A 24,279-nucleotide genomic window follows, 5' to 3' on the forward strand; every position below is an offset into this window, starting at 1 on the left:
GTAACGTTGATAATCTTAATTATGTTCCAATTATATTTCCAGCTAGCTGCCTGCTCCGCCTGCTCCCACCCAGAGCGAGCCCCAATCCTATGAGAGGCCGAAAGCCAAATCCATCAGAAAGCATCGGAGCAACGAGATACAGAACGGGGCAAAGGGTAAAGAAACGGGGCGAAGGGTAAAGAAACGGGCTTGTCTGACGTGGGATAAGAAAGGCAGAGGAGATGGCAGTTTGTCTTGACATAAATAAGGATTTGGGGTACGACGTGAGAAACTCGCTCTGTAGCGAGGAATGCTTTCCAACCAGCAGCGGAACAGGTACCAGGGAAGCTTCTGAATTGGATCCTAATCAGCTAACACCAACGTCTGTCACACAGCGGCCCAGCTGGTGCTGAGCATCTCAGGTGCTCTTTTTGTCTGTGGCTTTGTGCTTGTGCCAGCTGTACACAAAGGAAAACCAGACACGTATGCACAGACACACAACAACTAACGGAACATCTTACATATTTAAAAATATTTTGATAAACGATGGCATTTTTAAGGTTAAAGATGAAGATTTAAAAAATAAAACGCAATATTGAGCGGGATAGCAGCGGCGAAGGAGCTGTTTCTAGCAGCCAGCTTTCACATCTCGGGGTGCTTGCTGGGATCCAGGCGCTCCCCCCACCCCAAGCGGCTGCCGTGCGCCGGAGCGCGGTGCGAGCCGCCCCCCTGCCCGCCTTGTCACCGCCTGCCCGCCCGGTACGGCCCTGCCACCGCCCGGCACCCGCCGGCCTCTCCCGCCCCGAGGGAAGGCGGCGGGCGCGGAGCACGCTGGGAGTTGTAGTGCCGGGACGGGCGGCGGCTGTGAGGGGCAGCGGCCGCGGCGCGGTACCGGGCAGGCCGCGGCGGCGGGGGGCAGCGGGACCGGGGCCGGGGGGGGCTCGGGGAGGGCGGCAGGAACGGGCCGAGGGGAACGAAGCGCCGGCAGGGCCTCCTGAGGAAGCCGGGCTGTGGTGGTTGGTTTGTTTTTTCGGTGGAAGGGCTGGTCTGTGTTGCTACAGGGATACCTGAAGGAGGAACCTGAAGGAGGAGGGTGGTGGGGTGAGCTACCTTCCTGTCAGCCCTCTGAATATCGAGGCTGGTCTTGCCTTAATATGGACTTAATATTAGTATTGTTTCAGTTTAGCTGCGTTGTCTCTTTTAAACGGCTGATGGGAAGTAACTGGTGGTGATGGGAGGCCTTAAAGGTTTAGCCTTTGATGGAAATTGTTAAGATTACCTGTAGCACATGTAATTGTGTGTGTCTGGGTTATCTCAGTGCTTGTCTCATCAATGTATCTGCGATTGAACATGTTTTTTCACTCATATATGCAGATCTTATAAGCAAATTAGCTTTGCTGCTTTTCGTAATGGCAGGAAAAGATCAAGTGACATTTCTAACGTATCATTTGTTTCCCAGATACAGTGATACAGACATAAAAACTTAAATTAGTTGTGTTGTTGTTTTCTATTCATGGCCTTGGAAGTACAGTAGCTTAATTTTATTGCTCTGTGCTGTTTAGTTAGATGAAAATGGAGGACTATGAAATATTCTGTAAGAAGCATCTTTCCAGAATCCAAGAAGAGGCAATAAAGACAGAAACCTCTTTCATTATTCAGCACAAAAATATCTCCTTTATTCAGTTCCATGGAGTTCCTGTGCTTTCGCCCCTGGTAAGGCGCCTTCTTTTTCTTTTCTTCCCCGGTGTGTTACCTGTGCTTTGATATGTGTGTAGTGATGCTTCTGAAGGTACAGTTCTGTTTTAAGGTATTACCTGACCTGCTGCTTAGCGTAGTCTAGGCATTCCTAGCTTTAATTTTACAATGTAAAGGGTAAGTTTTTTTCAGTTGGTTGGTGGTTTTTTTTTTCCGTTTGTTTGTTTCAATGACTGCTATCATTTCTTGATTCTTCATTTATTATTTTCACATGGAGAGTGAAAATATTTGTAGTGTTAAATAGATAAATGTTACTGCTGGGCTTAACTTTAATATTATATTGACATTCCAAATATCAAATAATCTGTTTGTTTAAAACTGTCCAAAAATAATAATGTGACAGTAGAAATAGGAAATACTGAGGTTGTTAAAAAGCTTTTAATTATACTTCTTTTCCTCATATATTTGCACCTTCCTCTTATATATTTTACAGGCTCATCAATTATGTTAAAGCTATTCTATTCTTAATTTAAACAGAGCCAATAAGAAAGCTGTTGATAGTTCGTGTAATGCAACTGACTTCCTTTCAGTAATGAGAACTACGAATGGAGAGTGTCTGACAATGATCTCCAAAAGTTGTGATGCAGATATACATTAGAGATTAAAAGAATATATTGCAATATTTTTCATTTATAAATGGGTACATTTTTTGAATTATCATAGAAGAAATGTATAATTTGGCTAGAAACTACTTAATTTTGGAGAACTTTGTGAAACCACTTTTTGGAGATGAGGTTTTGTAGATTTAGTTTTGACTTTTATCCAAACTATATATTCTAAAGTAGTAACTTGGAAGATTTTCTGATATAGTTTTTGATAGGATCCAGAAACTTGCTAGCTTACATTTCTTTTTTTCTGTCTCATGAAATTTACCACTGGTTCAGAGGGCAAGTGCAAGCTAGTCCTTCACAGAACTTAATAGATTGAGCATAGGTAGGAATGCTGGTCACAGGGCTGCCAAAACCTCCCATCTCTGTGGAGGACTGGGAAAGACCTGTCCTGCAGTCTCAGTCCTGTGTCATTTGAAGTTGGCATTGCAGCATGGAATGCTCATAAAAAAATTATAAACTATCTTTTAAATTCATGTTCATTAGCATGTATGCCAAAAAAAGACTTTTTGTGCAACTGCATAAAAAAGTGTAATTGGTTAAAAAGAAATTGGCATTTAAAGTGTGTGCAAAATCTCAGCTTAGGTGGTTGTTTTTCTTCTGTTCTTTGTTTCTGTGGTTTTAATTTATTTTTGTAATTCTGTATTGTAACTTGCATTTAGTGGTATAAACCATGTTTCTTACACTCTGTTTTGCAGCTGAACTTTGAAAAGAAAAAGGAAATAGAGCAGTATAAACAGAAAGCACTGGATCTAGAGACCTGGAGACAGAACTCCAAGAAAAGAGCTTTACTGAATCGTGTTCAGGAGATTCTAGAAAATGTTCAGGTAGTGTTCAAACCCTTCTTATAGCTTTAGAGGAAACATCTCCTTATATATGTTTTGAGAAAGGGCTGGGATTTAGGTATTCACTAGTGAAATTAATAGCAGTTAACTCTCAAGAACCAGCATTTGCTAGTATTTGTGCTGTGTGACTGGATGATTGATTATTTAGCAGTAGTCTCTACATTCATTGTAATGTGTGGGATTTGCTCTTCACTGATTTTTTTGGTGTATGCAAAAGGCAGACTACACTAACTGACTGACCGTTGCTTTTGTAACTCTCAAGCACCTAGATTATAAAAGCAAACAAACGAAACTACTGTTGTTACAGCAGCTGGCTTGCTTTATTTGCAAACCTGTAGTTTAATAGAAAAATGTGTGTATATATATACAACTTTATGATTACAGAAATAAAATTACCTTTGAAACAACTTGTAGTTCTGTTGGGTGCTTTGTAATTTTGCTGCAACTATTTTTTTTTTCTTTGGTTCTTCGGTGATGGATTCAGTAGGGTTTTAACTGAAAAGAATATTAAATACATCTAATCAAGCAGTATTATTTGTCTTTGTAACATAGCTATAATACAGCCTTTAAATTAACCTTTTGATTGAATGGGTACAGATAATGCTGAGTGTGTTGAGTTACTAAGGTGGCAAACCTCTAAGTTACCAAGCTCGTAGTGTTTACTGGAGCGCACATGGCAACAGTCACCTGACTTGGGATATGAAGAGCAGACCAGGAACTTACGTTCAGTACAAAAACCTTAGCTTTTTTTTTTTTTTTTTTCCAAGGATGTCCCCTTGATAATTGAGTTGCAACGTGTAGGATAACCTGTATTTTAATGTGGAAGTGTGGAAATCATTTTAACCAAATGCTGGCTACAAGTACCATGTAATTTTCACTTAAATAAAAGAGAAGCTACATAATGCATGACATGTAACTAAAGTTGTTTTTACAAGTACTTGAAAAGTTATATTTCACATCTCTGGATTAGTAAAGAAATGAAAAAAATATAGTTCCTCCACTACCTTTAGGAATTATTTTGATTTGTTCTTAGTTGTCTGTAGGTTAACCTATATTTGATGTTGATTTTTTTCAATTACATTTCTTATTTAATATGAACGCGATTTCATATTTTAACAGGAATCTTGCAATATAATTTGAAGCCATAAAATTATTTGAATGTATGCAAATTACTGTGTGAAGAAAAAAGCATCTTTGCGTTCAGATATTTTGTATCACTAAAAATTCTGAGTGGACCATTATCCACATTTACATTTTAATTCCAGTAGCCTTTTTCTCATTGCATGGAGCTTTATATTGTAAGGAATTTGAAGGAAATTTGCAATACTCAAACTGAAAATTTTTATGGGTTTTAAGGTTGTAGCATTCTCTTTTAAGTGCAGATGAAGTTTGCATTAATTTGAAAATCAGAGATTTCATCCAAAATACGTGATATTTTTCAATTTTTATTTGCAGATCAGGAAGGGATCTAGTGCAAATGACGTGAACACGGGGGAGGGTGAGAATATGTGCCCTGCTTCAGACTCAAAAGCTTTGACTGACCTCACAGCTCCACCTGATGCCAGTTTGCCATGTTCTCCTAAACAGCATGGTCCCACGGAGCTTGAAAAGACTCCAGAACTTGTGTCATCAGATACGGTGGGGCAAGTGACATCAAATGTGACAGAAGCTCAAGCAGCTGAAGAGAACGTTTTTTCAAAGCAAAGCGAGAGTCGCTTCTCCGAAGACATACCTTGTCCAAGGGCTGCATCTCCTGACAGCACGCAGAGTAAGCTTGTGTCTCACGCTTTGCAAAAGCAAGAGGGAGCAGCAGTGCCATCATCTGACAAGGAAGTCCAAGATCCGTATGTAATGAGCCTTCAGAACCTGCTGAAAAAATCCAGGGAGTACGTAGAGAAAGAGCAAACGAGGCGTGGCTCAAAAAGTAATTCAAAGAGGAGTATGAGTGAAAGTCATTCAGACAAAGAAAATGATGCAGTTAAAACAACTGATTCTGTAAAAGAGCGAGCGAAGCTTACAGGCAGAAATTCCACTGCTGTGCCACTTGATAAGCCCAGTCTTAATAAATCAAATACCCTTCTCCAAGGTACCTCTGCTCATAGCAATAACACAAGTATGTCAACTTTATCCAGTTTTTCTAAAGTGGACATTCCTATGAGAGTTGGAACACCCCCGCTGGTGGATTCAGATTCAGATGAAGAATTAAAAAATACTTCTGTGGTTGATCGTGACAGTAGCATTGTCAGGAGCCTCATGGGATCGTATACCAAATTGCCAAGCCCAGAGCCAAGCATGAGTCCTAAAATGCACCGAAGACGCCCAAGACCTCTATCGATGGGACACATAGTTATAAATAATCCTGTGAATGCTTATGAATTGAGCCCTAAAGGCAAGGGGAGAGCGATGGATTTAATCATGCAAGATATTGCTGATAAAAATAATGTGTCTGAATCAGTGCCTAAGTTCATGGTGGACTTCTCTATGCTTTGCCCTGGCAGAGTTCCTGGTGTCATCAGGAATTCTGCAGCTCCCTGTGATGGGTTGGTGGTTGGCAAACCAATTCGACATTCCTTTGGGCCTTTGGAAAGCAAGGGGCCGTTGTCTGCTACAGTGGAAGGACAGGTGGCGATGGACAGCAGGGGACCATATAAAGTAGAGACTGCTGCTAATACTGCAGCTCCAAAACTGAATGAGCCATTTGGCATCAGTCAGTCTACAGTATCACAGAAGCTCCTAGCTGTGCATGAAACTAAACCGTCCAGTTTGCTCGAAAATACTAAATGTAATTCTCCAGTAGAACTCAATAAATCTTACGATGTAGAAAACCCATCCCCGCTGCTAACACAGAGCAAGCATATGCGTCAGCAGATGGATACTCCAAGTGCTTCCCCGGCAAATGAGCAGTTTCTGGAAAATACCTTTGAAAAGGTAAAACGTAGGCTTGATTTGGACACCGACAATTGCCAAAAAGAAAACAGTCCCTGTGCTGTAACAGTTGGAATGGAAGAACAAGAGAAGCAGTGGTTGCAAGAACAGAAATATTCTGTGGGATCAGTTTACATTACCAAGAACACAGCTCCTGATTCAAGTATAGTAAAAGGTAAAAGATTCCTGTAGTTGAGGGTTTTTCCTTCAACTTACTTCTCAGTTTAGAAATCTTTTAGGGAGAAACAATGATAATTGAAAATGTTATAACGTAGTCATTGGTGGTTTGAAGTATATATATCAAAAGACAAAAGTTTGATTTAGTCAGTTATCTTTTTTCAGTAATCTCATTATTTCTCTGGTTTTTAATGACAAATTCTGAAATTTAACTTTCTACCTGAGCCTTTCCTAACTGCTACAGTATGGAGTCATTGCTGACTTAGGAGTCGATTGGAGTCAAAAGTCTTACAACACCTATTTGTAACAAATACTTGATTAAATAATTTATGAGGAAGGGTCGGATAAAACATTGTTTCTCAGTTTGGTGAATTCTGTATTTATTCTCAAGGGTGTCATTTAACCACAAAAAAATACTAAATTCTCATCTGAATGTAGAAGTTTGAACTTAGTTTTAATAAGAAATAATATTCCATTAGATATAAATAAGCCTACTAAAATACCCCATGTAAATTAAAAGAAAATGCCTTTTAAAAGGTAGGTTGCAAATTATTGTATAGGTATTTTCTTCCAATTCAAGACTCTTACATTTGTGTGTGTCTCTACCATGTCAAGCCAAAGTGGCTTAAGTATTTTTTTTTTAACTCAAGTGAGTGTAGGTATGCTCTTCTCAGAACTAGATTTTTTGCATCTGTGTTTTAATGTAGGCTCAGTTGGTGCCACTGCTGTTCCATCCACATGCTTGTCCTGCAAATATGAACATGCAAATATTCTGAAGGACTGAAGTAACTGATAAAGTTCTTTGTAATACATAGTGGCACCTTGATATCAAGGTTCTTGCAATACGTAGTGGCCGCTCTGTGTGAAAGATGTCATGCTTTTTACCGATGGTGCAAATTACTCCTGTTAAAGCATGTATATCTGTGGCAAAGATTGCATAGAAAATGTTTAATGCTTGATTCTTTGTGTTGTATATATCTTCTCAGAAGAGATTTTAAAAACTAAAATGTTGGCGTTTGAAGAAATGAGGAAGAGGCTTGAAGAACAGCATGCACAACAACTGTCAATTCTGATAGCTGAACAAGAGAGAGAACAGGAGAAACTGCAGAAGGTAAAGCAAAAAAGAGGAAAAATTCCAAGCTAAAGTCAAGTGTGTTGAAGTTTGTCAGGAAGCAGTTGTTTTTAAAATGTATATTCTGTTGCTTTGGAGTCTTAGAAAACTAGTCTTACAGTTGATTCTTTCTTTTGTAGGAACTGGAAGAACAGGAGAGGAAGCTGAAGGGAAAGAAGGTTGCTACAACGGAAATAGAAATTTCCAAAGTGAACATTAACAGCAGGATGGAGTTGGAGTGGAGAAAAAGCGAAAGTGGCTTACTGGAAAGCGTGCAGTCTCAGCTGGAGACAGTCCATAACACAAACTCGACCAGCATTGGTAAAACTTAGAATATAATTAGATATTGTGGTATGTTTTTCTCTACAGTGCTTGACTGGAGTGACTGCCCATTGTACTGATAGAAGCAGGGCTCCTGTTCAGGCCTCTTGTCAGCAGATCCTGACCAACAGCAGCTGCCTTCAGCTGCTGACAGCATATGTAAAACAAATTTTCTTTTGCATGTTTGTCTGGGTGGCAGTTTCAGCCATTCTTGTACTGTTCCAGGTGTTGCATCTGCATAGAGTTGTTAAGGGGAATATTTGAGGAAGGCAAGTTAAAAGTAAATTGATCTGGTCAAGGATGAGGACATGAATTTGCATCGTGTCACAGAACGTTCATCCTGATGCCACGTAGCTGCGGTCTAGTGCTCTTGTTTGTGTGGGAGGATTAGAAGGGCTCTACCAGGGGGTCTTGTCTGTAAGGATGTACAGCAGTAGTCAATGGCATGTCTTGCCTGTTCCAGTGTGTTATGAAATGGTTGTTTTTCTTTCCATTGGTTTATCTAATTTTGCTCTGAAATGAATCAAATTTTCAGATTGCTTCTTGCCTGTAATTGACCTTGTAAACAAAGTTGCTACTTCTGAGCTGCGTTCTGTTTCTTCACTGTTTTAACATGAACTTTGCAAACACAGATGGAAATCTGATGTTTTAACAGGTGAAGAGCAAAGGAACTTCGAGAGTAAAATTGCTGAACTATATGATTAGGATTGTTTAATATTCATCTTTAGGTTCCATGTTAACAGCATTAAACACTTCAAAACCACTTTCTTTGAGATGCTTTATGGATAAGATTTTGTGTAGCAACTTTAATATTATGTGAGTGATTTATTTTTTTCATGCTGTAGCATACAGATATTTTTTCTCCCAAAATGTAAGTATTATAGTCCACAATTTGAATAAGAATAGCTAACAGCATTGGGAACCTCTCTGTTCTCTCCAAAAAGACTTCCTGACTGCAGCCTGAGTTAAGTTTATGTGTGTGATTGAATTTTTTTTCTTAATTAGTTATTTTTATGGAGCGCTGTCTTATGTTTTGTTCTGAAGTATGATGATTGCATCTGTTTTTGTATATAGAGCTCTGTGTGTATTTGCATGCATAGTCATTACTTTATGGAAAGAAATCTGTGTGTTAAACCATACACTCTGCTTTGCGTGCAGGTTTTGCTCATACCACAACACCTAACACCTTCACTTCAACAAGTGAAACTTCATTCTACCTCTGGGGACCATCGGGTAGTGGAGTTATAAAAACCTCAGTATCTAGGCCAAGTAACAGGATCAAAACTAGGTGGACTCAGGTAAGGAAAAAGATTTATTTGTAACTTAAAAAGCCCTTTAATTTTTGTAAGACACTGGCAATTTTGTAATAGCTGTGTAGTAATAAATTTCACTGAAAAGTTCGGTGTCCCTTCCTATATTGACTTGAATTACATGGGACAACTGTATAGTATGTTTTTCTTGCTATTCATATATGCAAAATAATCATATAACAGTATATTGCTTCTGCTAAATTAATACTGTGGTGGGTACTTCTGGCCTAGCCAAAACTTTTTACCCTTATCAACAGCTTGTTTCTTACTTCAAAACTTAAGTAACTGATGTTATTTGAGAAATAATTCTTAACTTCTGCTTTGTTTATTCAGTGTTTAGAAAATGCTACTTTTCTTTTAAGGTTTTCAGTCCAGAGATACAAATGAAGTTCAGTAAGATAACTGCTGTGGCAAAGGGATTTCTTACTCGTAGACTCCTGCAGACAGAAAAACTGAAACATCTTAAGCAAACTGTAAAAGTAAGATCCACATTTTTAATTATGTGGCTTCTCCTCCTGTTGAGTATGTTCTTTTTATCTTTCTTTCTCTCCTATTGTCAATTGACAGTTGAAATCATGCATTTTCTGCTTTCAGAATAATTTAGTAATATCTGCCATTTGAACATGTTTAAGTGCTGCATTGCTTACTGTCATAAGGTCCAAGTAAAAGACAACCAGCACTACGCAAAAAGTTTGTGATGATTCCTTGGTTGTGAAGGATTATGCTCAGTGCTTAATCTCATTTCCCCCTCTCCCCCAGGATACTATGGAGTTCATAAGGAATTTTCAGTCTGAAGCCCCATTAAAAAGAGGAAGTGTTTCAGCACAAGATGCATCCCTTCATGAAAGAGTAATGGCTCAGGTGACATAATTTAAACTTCCTTTTTCTTTCCTAGCTATTCTGCTTTTGTAAAAAGAAGTTGGTTGTTTATGTGTGGTAGTATAAATACCAGAAACTTTCACAGTGGCTTTATTCAAAAGAAAAAGTGTAAACTCTGTGAAGAAAAGATTAGATTTTTCTGCTGACACATTAAGAGGGATTTCTAAATTACCTTTTAAAGTGTTTTGTCTAAATGGAGTTTGGTGATCAAAACCATGGGAAAGCTAACTATTTTATGAATTTTTTAACTATTCTTTCCAGCTGCGAGCTGCTCTGTATGACATCCATGACATATTTTTTACAATGGAGGCATCTGAAAGAATGAATATTCTGCGTCACGATCGTGAAGTTCGTAAAGAGAAAATGCTTAGGCAAATGGTGGGTTATAGTCATGACAATGTAAACTGCTTTTTCTTTTTTTTAAGAGTTTAAATACTGAATCATTTTGCTTTTAAGAGACTCTTCCTGATGAAGTAAAAAGTTTACAATCTTAATTGTTAAATTGTGCTCGTGTAATTATTAAAAGTTAAAAATAATAATAAAAATCACTGCAGTAGGAGATATCTGTCTTGAAACTTTTAGTGCGTAGGCATAATAAACAGTGAAAAACATGATGAAAGTGATAACAAAATTTCAGACTTCAAGAATTTATTATGCCACGCAAGCGTTCTTAATCTGGTAGTATAAGGAAGATTCTTTGATTTTAAAGAAGATAGAAATCTTGGATTTAGCCTGAACATGAACTTTGTACTGAAAAGAGAGAAATTTAAAATATATCAATATTTTTATTTATTTGTTTTAAAGTAGGGTCAGGTCAGATGAGGTTAAGCTCAATTAAAACAGTAATGAGTGTTGCTGTTGGTTGTTTTTGCTTTTATAGGATAAAGTAAAGAGTCCAAGAGAGAGAGCAACGCTTTCAACAGCTACGCAGAAATCTCTGGATAGGAAAAAGTACATGAAGTATGTGCAGTTCTCCCTTTGGTGGGTGGAGGGTGCAAGAGGATGGGTAGGAAGAGTAGGAAATAGTGAAAATAAGTTTTTGGAGAAACAGATTCTTTGGAAACCAACATGTCTCCTAAGAAGAATGAATAAAAAAGCTTCAGACGTGTGGTGTGTTACCACTTGTAGCAGTTCTGTCTAACTTTTGAGAGACTTGTTGTCCCTGTGGGCAAAATGGTTGTTCCAGGTTGTGCATTTACAGCATATTTCAGTGGCGATCAAAACAACCTCTGTGCACTCAATTTATGGTTGATTTTTGTAGGTTATTTTATCAACCTTTCCAAAGTGCCTAGCAAGAGGGATACTTGGTAGAGTATCTCTGGCAAGGAGTATTTTTGGGATGGTGGCAGACATTATCTGTCTACTGCAACGCAGTGGACAGAATAGAAGTGTTACGCTTGCTCATGCGTAAAAAGCGGTAATCCGTAGAACTATTCTGGCAGTATTATATGTAGATGTAGATTCTGTTGCTGGTTTTCTCTTGCTATTTATGTTTAAGACCTACATGATGATTTTGTAACTTAAATATGCTTCAATGCTGTTGTTTCTCTAGGGCTTCAGAAATGGGAATGCCAAGTAAAAAAATAATCATAAAACAAAAAAGTCCTGAAAGCCGGTGAGTGAAGATTACTCGTATTACAATGCTTCTAAAGAATCTATGATGTTAGATTCTTTGGTCTTTGTTGCTTGTTTGACATCAATCAGCTGGATTTTAGCCATTATTGTGGCATTAATGAAATCGGATTTAGTGTGGTCTGAGAAAAGGGGTTATTACTTCTAAAGTTAGAAAAAATATTTTTTTTTATTTTCCTCAAAGTCAGTTCAGAAATTATTTGTTTACAGTTGTAACTCTGTATGTTCAGGTTCAAGGTTTCTCTCAGATATACTATTAGTATCTCTTAAGCTTTTCTTTTGTGTGTGTGTCTTTGCTTTAAATAGCTAGTGAAAGTAGTATTTTTACTCTGGAATTTTAATTCCTGCCACTTTCGCCTACATGTCACAGCCCTCTAGCCATTCTGAAACTTTCTGTGTGAAAGATGATGCATAGTTCAGTATTCCTCGTGAGATTTTTATTTTATTTTGTTTTTATTTTTATTTTATTTTATTTTAAGAGGGGAAAAAGCACTAATAGAAGTTTGTGTTTTAACAGAGTACTTCAACCAAATCAAGGACAGAATGCCCCAGTTCATAGATTGCTTTGCAGACAAGGGTAAGGACACAGCATGTTCTTGGCCTAACATTAAAAGTAAATGCCTAGTGCAAAAACACAGTAATTTCGAAGTAATATTTATACTTAATGGTGCAACTGTTTTTCAAAGGCAAAATAATTCTCACAGTATTTTGAGAGTGATAAAGCTTTATTTTACCTTATACTGCAAGAAAATACTTAGTGTTATCATCCTCTTGTGTATTGTCTCCATTTACACCGTGTTTTGACATTTCTATTTGTAACATTCATTCCATGAAGCTTTGCTTCCACTTAATGAAATATATGTATTTTTAAATGTAGACTGTAATGCCACAGTATCTGAACTGAATCAGTTTCTTGAACAGAGTTTTAAAATTCTCTGGAGAGATGGTCTCTTACGTAATGTATCTTCTTAAGCCTTAATAATGTCAATAGGTGTTGTGCACAGAGAATCATTAAGGTTGGAAAAGACCTCCAAGATCATCTGGAGGAGCCTATATGGGACAGTGTAAAAATGATTTCATGCCAAACAGTTTGATAGTGTCTTTATATTTTTGGATACGGTCTTTCAACATTGATGCAAGTGACTTATTAACTCTTTTATATTTAATTAGAACCCCTAAGACCTCAATGAAGGGGGTTGATCAAAATAGAAAGAAGGCCTCAGAGAGCAGAGTGTCTAACAAGGCTGTTCCAGGTGTGTAGAAAATTGGTGCTTGGATTGTATAGTAAATAAGTTACTAGTATCAAGAAAAAATAGATGGGGGGTATATTGTTTTCCTTTTCTTGCGCACCTGCTTTGCTGTGTCTTAGATCTAACCTGTCTCTTCAGACATGCACTGGTAACTTAACCATCCGCTGTAAAGTTCTGTAAATGTGGGGTATAGAATGTACTACATAGCTCATTTGATTTCACTTGTCAGATGCCCAACCATAAGTATTTTTTCCAAATATATTCACTGTAACTGTTTGAGAGGCTAATAGTAGTCAAACTAGAGTTGGATCGATCGTGTCGTTGCAGTTCTGTACATGCGTAACTTGTCCTTTCAATAGGTTTTGTTTCAAAGACAGGACAGTTTCAGAAGACTTGCCAGTGGGCATTTAGTCTCCATATGCTGAAACTTAAGTTTCTACTGTAGAATCTTACAGAATGTGTGAGTCTTAATGAGACAAAAATAATACTCCAAAAGTGGAGTATTCCTGAGCTTGCATACAGAGATTACCAGTTGGTTACCTTTTTAATAAGAAGGTTTGATAATAGTGCCAGACCTCTCTGTTTTCAGCCTGTTCAGGCATGAAGAGAATAAAACACTATGAAATATCTTTTGCAATTTCCATTTCCTAATCTGATTTCAAATTTCTTAAGTGACAAGCCTTTATTTATCAACAGATGAGTTGGTTTGGAGTTTTAAAAGCTGTTTAAGATCTTTATGACACTTTGCTCTCAAAGGAGAGTTCCACAAGTCAAGTATAAAACAATTAGGAACTTTTGGGCTCAAGAAGTCAAACTATAACGTGGTAGAATTTCAGCTCCTTCTCATGGTGATCTGAAATAACGTTGTGTATTAAGTATCAAACCTTTCCTAGAAGGAAGATTCTGCATTTACTGCTGACCTGGAGCAATGCTATAGGGAGTATCTCCATACTTCAGTACAGAGTGTGCACTGTTCAAATGTTCTGTTTTCTCAGAAGTGATTGTCCTTGTACTTCGTGAAGCCAAGAGAAGTGGCTGTAGAAGGACATACGCTAATAAGAAACCATGTGTATACATCTTCAGCATTTCATTTTGAAAGCAAATAAAGGGGATGGGGGGAGGAGTAAATGATGAGATTCCAACCAAGGTTGGTTTGTTTTATTTTTCAGTTACCAATTCTCCTGGCAATGTTGTCACCACTAAGGTGCAGCAAGGCAGTTACTCAGTTGCACTCAAAATTAGCAAAGATTGTAAATAATTTCTCTGAAATAGAAAGAAGAATATTAAGTAAGCAATGTAACTGTAGCAAGCAAAGGTAACCATATGTCAGTTACTATTTGCAAGTTTGATGAACCAATCAATAACCCTTCCAGTTACAATATTCCAGAAGTTGTCAAGAGGAGTAATGAGAGTATGGTGTCAGTATCAAGCTTAGCATTGATTTGGGATCTGGATGCTTCCCCAGTCTCATATAATTGATGCTTGGGGTGTGATGATCTATCGTGTTTTTTGCATTTAAGTCTGACATCCAGTTAAAACATTCTCTGTCACTCTCTTGCATTGGCAGTGCGTGTTGCTCTGCTGAGTCCCCAGGTTTATCTTAGTTGTAATTATCTAAGTCCTGACAGTTAGTACCAGGCAATTAAAGGAATCCTTTAGAATACATCTCTAAATTTCTCAATTCCATTCTTTATTGCTATTTGTTGACTATCTGGAAAGCTGTATAATGCCTCCTGTAGTGACCTTCTTCGAACGCGAAGTAGATGATTTAACCAGTTGTATGCTGTCTAGTTCTGGTTACACAATATAACCTCAGTTTAGTGTTTTGATGTCACTTAATTTCCTGTGGTATATAAAAGAGCATGTGGAAGTACTGGTATTAAATAGGTTAGACTACTTATACCACGTGGGTAGTAGAAAGGCATTCTGAAATTACTGGATGGGGAATGTTTGGCATGAAAGAAATGTGCATAACTTTGCATAATAAAGAATACCTTAAGTTGAATATATTTAATGTGGTTTTCTTTATATATGGATTAATTTGAATAGTGAGAGGTTTGGCAGTATGTTGAATATATTTGGTTTTAGTGAAGTAAGTTTCTTTTCAAGAGAGATTCTTGGAAGTCAACTGTAGTAAGGCAACAAGACCATTGAGAAACTATAATCTCAAGTCAATTTGAAAAGAAATGACGTACTTATATCTGTAACTATGTTAAGTCTGCAAACTCTTAACCCATAATATTTCTATTTTGTTTATTGTCCTCGTTCATCCCTAACTCGCAGTTAAATCCCTAACTCGCAGCTTGTTAGAGGGACAAAAGGGAAGAAGGGTTAGTAGAATACAGATATTCCAGATGTCCCTTAAGCATTCAAACTAGGTGTGAGAAACAACTTCAGAAGAAGACAGTGACATAGCCATCAAACTACTTTTTTTTCCCATTCTTTTGACTGTTCTTTTAACTTCTGTCAACAAAGTGCTTTGTAGTTCTGATACCACTCTGATTGGTGTCTTTTTCTAGCACAAAGGTATTTTTCTTTAATAGGTGGTCTTAAATTTAGTTTTTGTTATGTACTCCTTGAATCCAAAGGTCTGTACTAAAGAGAGAACCTAATAAATCTATGAAGAGTCATCCTTTTGTTTGTTTGGTTTTGTTTTAATGGGGTAACGATGCTCAGTCAGTAGCTTGCAAGCTGTGCTAGGCAGGGCATTTACAGGGAGGGACTAGGCAGGGGGAGAAAACTGACTTGAAATATGTCCACTTATTTCCTAATAGTAAAACATTATTAAAGGTGGGCTGATTCAAAACTATGTGGTGTTCAAGCACTACTAAAGCATCATGCTTGTCAGCCTGGTTGTTTGTCATACGGGATCACAGGTGAGCTGAAGAGTACAGCACCGGCGAGTGCTGGGCCAGCGGGAATGCCTTTTTGTGTAGTGGGAAACAGTGTTCAGATGTGAGGGATCCTGCTGTGGTAAGGTCTCTGGGGGCATTTGCAAAGCTGCTTTGCACTGTGCTAGTAACTGAAAATCATTTAAAAAAAAAAAAAAAGACTGGCACTTACTTTGTCACAGTTGTTTAATTGCCTGGTAACTATTTCTTTTCCATGGCTGTCTTCCATTTTCACTGCTCTGCACCATGTGATATAACTTTCACTGCTTTCATATAAATGTTTGCTCACATTGCCGGACACTCTCAATAACTTCCTGCACCTAATGAATGCTGAATTGTGCTTCTTTTTAGCAGCCTGCAGTGCTAAACCCTTATCACTGGAAGATAATTGTGCTATGCATAGTGTAATATGGCTTTCTAAATATGTATATATTTAGAAATTTGTTACATGTGGAGAGATTTTTATTTTACTTTTTACTCTTAAGCAGCTTTCTTTTTATTATAAGGGCTTTGCCTGATAAAGTTATTCATACTGCACTTTTAATTCTGGTTGTGTTTGTCAACATATGGAAACCTGCAACTGTTCTCCTGAAAAGACAGTTTGCTTTTATTAAGATTTGAGTATTCTCTGGCACATATATTATTTTTTTAATAGTTTATTGAAGTCTATCAAACTGTCAGAGTGAAACTTTACATTTTGCCTATGCCTTACACTTGCTTCCCTCTGGCTCATGCACACGTTTCTCCTGAACCTGAAATCTATTCATCTTGGGGGCAGTTGCTATGCATTAAGAACAAATGTAACAGAAGAGAGATCTGTTGTCGTGTGTGGATGTCTGAGGAAGAGAGTTTAGGCCCACATTCCAAGAAACAAGAATGAAGATAATTAGAAATACTAAGATCAACTTACAGTGTTAACTTCCTATGCTTTGCATTACTCTTGCTCTGTCTCTACCTCTTTGTTTATTAACATGGGAGGTGGGAAAAGAAAAGAGTTGTCTTAAATATTTGACTTGGTATAGTATTTTCTTAATTGATATTATGTTTAAAAGTAGTACATGGAATAGTTAATCATATTTAATCTGTCTTGGTAATGTTACAAACAGACTTACCTTTTAAAAACTTCTGAATTATAGTCGCAGATGTTTTAGATTAGCAGAAGAGACAATGGAACAATTACTGAGGAAGGAAAAACTAGAACATGTTACTTTCAAGCCTACTAGTAGTTTTAGCAACCTGTTCCACTTACGTGTTCATAAGGCATTTCAAGTGTAACATTATGAAAAGTGTCGTTTTCAAAGTAGGCACTGAATATATAATAATGCTTTAAAATTTTGTCTTTTCAGCTGTATTTGCTAGATAATCTTGTTGCAAAAAACAGTATCAACTGTGAAATGGTAATACTTCTACTTTGTTTTTAGGAGCATATGCAGGAAGAACCCAAAGAAAGAAGCCAAATGTTGTGACAATTTAAGACGACAGCACTCGCTGGGATAAACAGGCTATTTTTTAATGATGGCATTCTCAGCACTGATTCAAGCATTTCATGCCCTAAATTTATATGTATATTCAGAAATGGTAAACATACTTTGTTTTTTCCAGATGATGACATATTCATACAATCATATTTAAGTAATAAAGGGCTGCAAAGCTCTAATACTGTGGAAAATTGCATGTTAAACTTATTAGATCTTCATACTGCTGTGTACACATAAGATTCATAACATTATTTAAAGAAGACCGTAGAGCAACATTAAGTTAATTCATGACTTAACACTCTGTAATTCTTGTATCTCTCATAAAATTTTTGCAAATTGCAATTTCTGTGTATGGTTGCCACCATAAATAAGTCACGCGTATATATTTTTAGTTTCATACCATAAAGTTAAATCAGTTAAATAAGCAAAAATATAATCCTTAAACAAAACTGAGCTCTTCAGTCAGTGAATTTGTCAGCAGCCTTTCTGGATGTGTTTGTGTAAATGCGATTACCTAACTTCATGGCTGCTGAATTGAACAGATACGGATCCAGATTAACTACTGGACAGACAGATGTACTTGCAAAGACTGTACTGAAACTGCCCCTTTCTGCACATGGTAGATCAAACCATTGTGCTGGAAGTCCTATGATTTTTTTTCCTTCCTGTCTGTGGCACTTTGTTACAGAAATAATTTTAGCCGAGATTAAGAGAAGTATATGTTCAACAAAAACATGAGACGGCAAGATTTTAATTGTTTTATCATTTCAGACTTGCACATGATTGTCTATAATAATAATTCATATGCCTTATGTTTTCTTTTTGACATCTGCAGTTTTTCTGAGCAGTTTCTCTTGTACCATGATCTAACAGCCCTTGTACTGAAATAACGTTTCCTGGTCTCGGGGGGGGGGGGGGGGGGGGTTAAAAACCTCTACCAAAACCCAAGAAAAACAGTCTCTCATTTAAGAAAATCTAATACTGAAATATCATGTTCATATTTTGTCTTGGTTGTCATACTGATGGATATTATTCTTCAACATGAGGGGAGTGGAAGTCTCTAAGTTCTTTCTCTTAATGAACTGGTGATGGGATGTTAACATTAGAAACCAGAGGAAAAGCTTGGTTATTTAAGTCTTTGCAGTGCTCACTTCTTTGCTCTTTTACCCTAGCACTAGGGAACTGATTACTTAAATGTGAAATGGGTTATATTTTGTTTTCTTCCTGGTATCAGTACAATGCAACCTTGGAGGCTTTGTAACATAGGGACACTGATAAAGGAGAAAAAGGACTGATAAGTTCTATTGGGTTAAACAATAACTGTAAAAAGGAGGATTAATAGTAGGATGAAGAGAGTTATCTTCAGCGACAGCGATGAACAAATTGGCTTGCTTGTGGCACTAGTTGTGACCTCTATCAGTAAGTGTGTCCTCTGCAGCTAGTTACGTCGTTAAAAACAAATGTTTTGTACCAAGTGATACCAGATTGCTTATGTAGAAAAGGCAAAATGCTTCCTAAATACTTTGAAGATGTCACTGCTCAGTGGCTCTGTGCTGTAGCTTTTATTTGAAAGCTTTGGGGTGCCTTCCCTAATGGTGCAAATGTAACAGTTTACACCACTGGAGAACCTGCCTCCTTCATATAAATTCTACGGCTCTTTAAAATTTCAGATGTAATCCAAAAAATGCCTGAGACAAGCTTCCTGCTTACTCAGTAGTCATCAAAATGCTGTTTTGATTTCCTTTGTTTGAAAACTCCAGAAACAGGAGTGGAAAACATCTCAAAGGGGAAAAATACTGACAAGTGTAACCTGTGCTGCAGGTGGCAAAGCTTGCTGTTGATATATCAGAGCTAAAGACTGATGCTTTTAAAGGATGTTTTATATACTGTATTTATTATTAGCATAGGCAATATGTTGACATAAAGATTGGTTTAGTGTGTGAGTAGAACTGAATGCTTACCTTCAGGTCAGGTTTCACACCTGAGCCTCTTTTACTTTAAGCATGTTTCCAATGTGTGTAATAAGGCCTTGTAGCACAACTTCGTTTGTTTTTAATAAACTTTCATGCGGCCTTTCTCTTGACAAGTGCCAGAATTTGTTTTTTGTACTTGATCTGTGTTTTTTATTTATACATACTTAATTTATCTTTTTATTTTGTGTGCGACTGTAATATCATTACAGAAGTGTATTTATTTTTGTACTTTCGTTTTCACCGGTCTTGCTTTTTACTTAAACATATTGCACAATAAACCTGCGATCTTTCAAAAGACCTGTACTGTTTGTTTGTTTTTCCCCCTAATTTTAAGAAAATCGCCGCGTGAATTAGGACAGGGCCTTTGGATGGGGCGGGGCGGGAAATGGCGGCGGAAGGCTCGGCCCGGCCGCGGCACCACGTGACGGGGGGGCAAGATGGCCGCCTTCCCCTGGTGAGCCTGTGGGAGGGGGCCGGGGGCGGGCAGGGCCGGGGGCCGAGGCTCCTGAGGGGGCCGCCGGGCTCTGCGGCTCCGTGAGGGGGGCGCGGCGGGGGGCGAAGCCCTCGGGAAGCGAAGCCCCGGCGGGGTTCGGGGCCGCTGGGCCTGAGGGGGCTGAGGCGGCGGCGGGGGGTCCTGGAGCGTCCCCTGGGGTCGTGGCGCCGCGGTCCCCCCTCAGGCTGCCGGGGGAGGCGGGGGGGAAAGCGGCTGAGGGGGGCGGTGGCTGAGGGAGCGGGCTGCTGAGAGCCTTTATGGCCTCTTTGTTTATTTTCCCGGAGTAAGCAAAATAATTAGTTTAGAGCAGTTCATTTCTGGCTTGGTGTGATCCCGATGGATTTTATGATGCCCCTCTAAGAGGAAGGGGCAGGGGAGATAACGGAGGTTCAGTCCCGTCGTGCCCAGCGGATGTCGCTGTTGATCCCCAGCAGGGCAGGAGTTGGAGCCGCCTTGGTGGGTACCGTGAGGTGAAGATTTCTGTGGAGAGAATTTAAATTTGCTACCAAGAGCTTTAGTTTCCATTAATTATCTTCCACGAGCTCACTGGGAGGGGTTGCTGTGGTTGTGGGCACGCACTGAAGAAGCAGAGTCCAGGCAGCAACACGAAGTGTTTCCACAGGAGCACAGCATCCCGATGGGGAAGCTGCGCTTTGTAGTTATGGCGAGGAAGGATAAAGGGGGCTCTGTCACTGACAGAGTGAAGGAAAATATGTTTGTAGCTATCTTTTTCTCCAAACTTATTTTTCGTTATAAATAAGCTATGTTTCTGGAAGGCTTGCTCTCCTGATGCAGCTGATTTACTAGAGTCCTGAGCAAACTAGCAATCGAGCTTAACATAGAATCAAGAAAAGTAAAATGCAGTTATTGGGTTGACATAAATTTTCTATATGTGTATATATTCATGCTGAAAGTCATCTCTTTTTTGTTATTAACATGAGTGAACACTTATATTTAATGTAAAGTGGAAATAATTTGTAGCTGAAAAAGTTTGTTGATGAAACCAGTTGAAATTTTACAACGTCAGAGCCATGCTTTTTAAAATAAAGCATTTTGCACTGCAGTGAATTTAGAACTTCTATTTACACAGCTAAGAAAATCTGAGGGTGTAAGACAGTTGTAACCCATGAGGTGGCTGTTGGAATTGCTGGTATGCCCGTAGTGTGCCCTAGTGACCCTGCAGAAACTGCAAGGAACAGGTACAGCTGCAACTCCTGGATTTCAGGCGGGCTGGGAGCTGAAACAGCTCCAGTAGCCTGTGGGGTAAGGTAATAGCAGTCCCAAGAAAAAGTACCATTTGCCATGAGGAGGCTGGCCATCTGGCAGGTGTTCAAGGTTGGTGGCAACCGCAGTAATCCTCCTGTGTGGAAAAAGGTTGAAAACTGCTGTGGGGACAGTACCTGCAGGCAGGGGTGTATCCTGCTGTATGCACTGCAGGTGAAAACCTGACTTGGCCTGAGTCTTGTTTTCATCTGGAAGCTGGCTGTGCTGCTGTGGCCGAGAAAGGAGAGCTTAATCTGCTTTCCCTAGAGGAGTGGCAAAACATCATGGCAAAGCGAGCTTGAACTCCTTACTCATATTAGTTCCATTACAAGCTGCGTTGATCACTTGATCACATTGTAAATGCACTTTCTAAAGACTTATTTACGGGGTAAACAGCTCTTCTTCATTCCCACACGTGCATTCGACATGTATGCATGCCCAGTGATGCTTTATGGTATGGTTAGAATACAACTGATTTTGGCCTGGGAATGGTGTGCCAAGGGGGAGCTGTGAGCAGCGTCTCTCTTTACTGTTGGTGTGGAAATATAAGTAAAGGAGGTATGGAAATACTGGCAGAACAGTAACAGAGCAATGGCAATCCCGTAATTAGGAAGCCAGAGTTTGTCGGAAAGTTTGTTCACCCAAATGCTAATTAACCCATGAAGTAAGTGAATAAGGAGAATAAAGCATGGGACAATAGTAAATTACAGAGACTATTCACGTGTAAAGACTGGTGCATACAGTCGACATCTTTTTTTAGTTTCTTTTTTGTCCTGCTTTTGCTTAGAACTCTAGGTAAGAGCAAGCTTTACCTGGACATCTGCATTCTTGCAGTACCACAGGAACCAAGGGCATGAGAGCTGAGGAGGGAATTTTACTCCTCTTTAACTGTTTTTTGGACAGGATTTTTAAATTCAACTTTTTTTTTTTTTTTTAAACGGAGGGGTGTATGGTACATATTTATATTAGAGCTGGCTCCTTCACAGAGCTGAAATTCGTACTAATGACTTTGTGTCTGAGTAGGAATAGCCATATGCATTAGATTTTGTGGGAAGGATGTGTATTATGTGGGGTGAGTGTTTTGTTTCTGTTAGGAGCCCGATTCAAGACACCTTTGCATATCCACTGTTTTCACTCATGGATGCTTTACTAACATAAGGCCTTAGTGCATGCTATAATCTTTCTCAAGATTCTGAATGAAGCAGGAAAGAACAATTGACTGTGCTGTACATCTCAAAAGTTAAAAAGAAATGAAGAAATTGTGACAGGTGGAATGCAGAGAAAACCTTTTGAAATGTATTTTTTTAGGTAGTAGTAGTTACTGCCTGGATCTCTTTCTGCCTTAGTTCTCAGCTATAGCTGATGGAAGGTACCATGTGGTAGCTGTGATGTTACTTGTTTGGGGAAAGCAGCTGTCCTATGTATTTTTGTCACCTTGTGTTTTCAGTTCCCTGTTTTAACAGTACTACTGTTGCATACATTAAAAAAACATACTGTTGCATACATACATTTCATATATTCACATATTATTGTGCCCCTGTACTCAGCTCTGGTGAGGCGGCACCTCGAGTACTGTGTTCAGTTCTGGGCCCCTCGCTACAGGAAGGACATGGACGTGCTCGAGCGAGTCCAGAGAAGGGCGACCAAGCTTGTGAGGGGTCTGGAGAACAAGTCTTACGAGGAGCGGCTGAGGGAGCTGGGCTTGTTCAGCCTGGAGAAGAGGAGGCTCAGGGGAGACCTCATCGCTCTCTACAGTTACCTTAAAGGAGGCTGTAGAGAGGTGGGGGTTGGTCTATTCTCCCACGTGCCTGGTGACAGGACGAGGGGGAATGGGCGAAAGTTGCGACAGGGGAGGTTTAGGTTGGATGTTAGGAAGTACTTCTTTACCGAAAGGGTTATTAAGCATTGGAAGGGGCTGCCCAGGGAGGTGGTGGAGTCACCATCCCTGGAGGTCTTTAAAAGACGTTTAGATGTAGAGCTTAGCGATATGGTTTAGTGGAGTACTTAGTGTTAGGTCGGAGGTTGGACTCGATGATCTTGAGGTCTCTTCCAACCTAGAAATCTGTGATACTGTGATACTGTGTGTGTGATACTGATGTGTTGTAAGAGATATTAGAAAGCACATGGAACTCTTCATTCTCTTTTAAAGTTGTCACCAGTGCTAGTCAGGGAAGTTGTGGTTTCCCCTTTTCTGCCTTCCTACATTGTCAAGCGTTCTTTAAAAGCCTTTTAAAATATAAATTTATATTTGAGCAATTAAAAATAGGATGGATGGTGCGTTGTAAAAAAGAGCAGTGTCCTTAAACTGTGGTTGATAAAATGTATTACTGTTAGTTCCTAGTGGCAACATTACTTTACTCCAATATTTTTATTTATGTTGATTTCTGGAATCAAGTCATTTTTAAATTAGAAATGCAGATGGTTCTCTCTTAATTTCAGGTTAGAAATAAAAATTGAAGTGCCTGTGGTTTTGTGATTTATTTCACTTAATGACATACTTAATTTTGTAGGAGAGGCAAGGCTTTTTATACAAGGGCTTGTCCACAGTGCAAGCATACAAGTACTGATAGTTTTTTTCCTCATCATTTTACTTTTTTGACTTTCATTATGAGTACAATGAACAGATGGAAATAGATTTCCCATGAAAGAGCTTTGCAGCTACACAAATTAATCTGTGCAGGCCCTCATTATATCTGTGCACAGTCACTCAGATTTCTTCCCTTGTGTTTTCACGCTTACCTTTTTCCTTCACTCTGACAGCTCAGTTTAAAAGATGTGTTTAATAATCTCCATCAGCCTGTCACACAGTCATATGCTTGGTTAAATTGCTCTTTTTGTGTTGATTGGAACAGGAGAGAATACAGCTGAGAGAATACAATTGAATGGTTGCAAGTAAAATTCCTTCACTTTTAGTTTATGTAACTGTAAGTAAAGAGAGAAATTTTAGTCTGTCCATTGACTAACTTTCCAATATGCATTTTTTTTGTAAACATGCCTGCATCTATGTAGACATAAGAGCTGTTTCTCTGATCATAAGTATGTGATTATTTATATGCATATATACTTACCTTTTAATCTTGCTTTTAAGGCATGCGAGATCACGAAACTATGTTTCAGAATCTGACATGTGCAAACTGGAATCCGTACCCGTGGATTTTGGCGACTACCATCCGTTAAAACCCATTACAGTGAGTTTCCTTTTGAGCGTTTGGAAAATGAATGCAAATTAAAACTGATTGTGTTCCGCCCTTACTTCTGTTCCTTTAAAATTGAAAGGCTTTGAAACTGGTGGTGGTACTAGCTGCCTTCTGTGTTAGTGGCCTTTTGTTTTAGAGGCATGAAGGTTTATTCTGTTGTTTGTCCTTTACAGAAATTTGCTGGTCCTGTTA

At 38.8% G+C, this 24,279-nt stretch overlaps 2 protein-coding genes across 8 annotated transcripts in view; both read left to right on the forward strand.

Annotated features, from left to right (window-relative positions):
* The first annotated feature begins 22 nt into the window (after nt 1-22).
* Nucleotides 23-19,429, forward strand: CCP110 (centriolar coiled-coil protein 110). 6 transcript variants are annotated; one of them, XM_080556438.1, is made up of 15 exons: nt 23-155; nt 1,542-1,692; nt 3,041-3,169; nt 4,643-6,287; nt 7,276-7,400; nt 7,541-7,721; nt 8,880-9,019; nt 9,394-9,510; nt 9,791-9,892; nt 10,172-10,288; nt 10,791-10,870; nt 11,463-11,525; nt 12,060-12,119; nt 12,713-12,795; nt 17,105-19,429. In XM_080556438.1, the coding sequence occupies exons 2-15, from the start codon at nt 1,546-1,548 to the stop codon at nt 17,155-17,157; spliced, it is 3,042 nt and encodes a 1,013-aa protein (XP_080412564.1). In that variant the 5' UTR covers nt 23-155; nt 1,542-1,545; the 3' UTR covers nt 17,158-19,429. The 6 variants fall into 6 exon arrangements, with proteins under 6 accessions (XP_080412564.1, XP_080412567.1, XP_080412562.1 ...); XM_080556436.1 differs by lacking the exon at nt 23-155 and adding an exon at nt 743-867; XM_080556437.1 differs by lacking the exon at nt 23-155 and adding an exon at nt 876-995.
* Nucleotides 19,430-19,466: 37 nt separating this feature from the next.
* VPS35L (VPS35 endosomal protein sorting factor like) overlaps nt 19,467-24,279 on the forward strand; it is a 57,527-nt gene continuing 52,714 nt past the window's right edge. The window contains exons 1-2 of one of the 2 annotated variants that reach the window (XM_080556442.1): nt 19,467-19,588; nt 23,979-24,078. In XM_080556442.1, the coding sequence (XP_080412568.1) occupies nt 19,572-19,588; nt 23,979-24,078 (117 nt within the window). In that variant the 5' untranslated portion in view covers nt 19,467-19,571. Of the gene's footprint in view, nt 19,589-19,862; nt 20,084-23,978; nt 24,079-24,279 lie in introns of those variants that run through there. The other variant, XM_080556443.1, reaches the window with a different exon arrangement.

This window comes from Anser brachyrhynchus (assembly GCF_964034855.1).
Source record: "Anser brachyrhynchus genome assembly, chromosome: 15".
NCBI classification, from domain to species: domain Eukaryota; kingdom Metazoa; phylum Chordata; class Aves; order Anseriformes; family Anatidae; genus Anser; species Anser brachyrhynchus.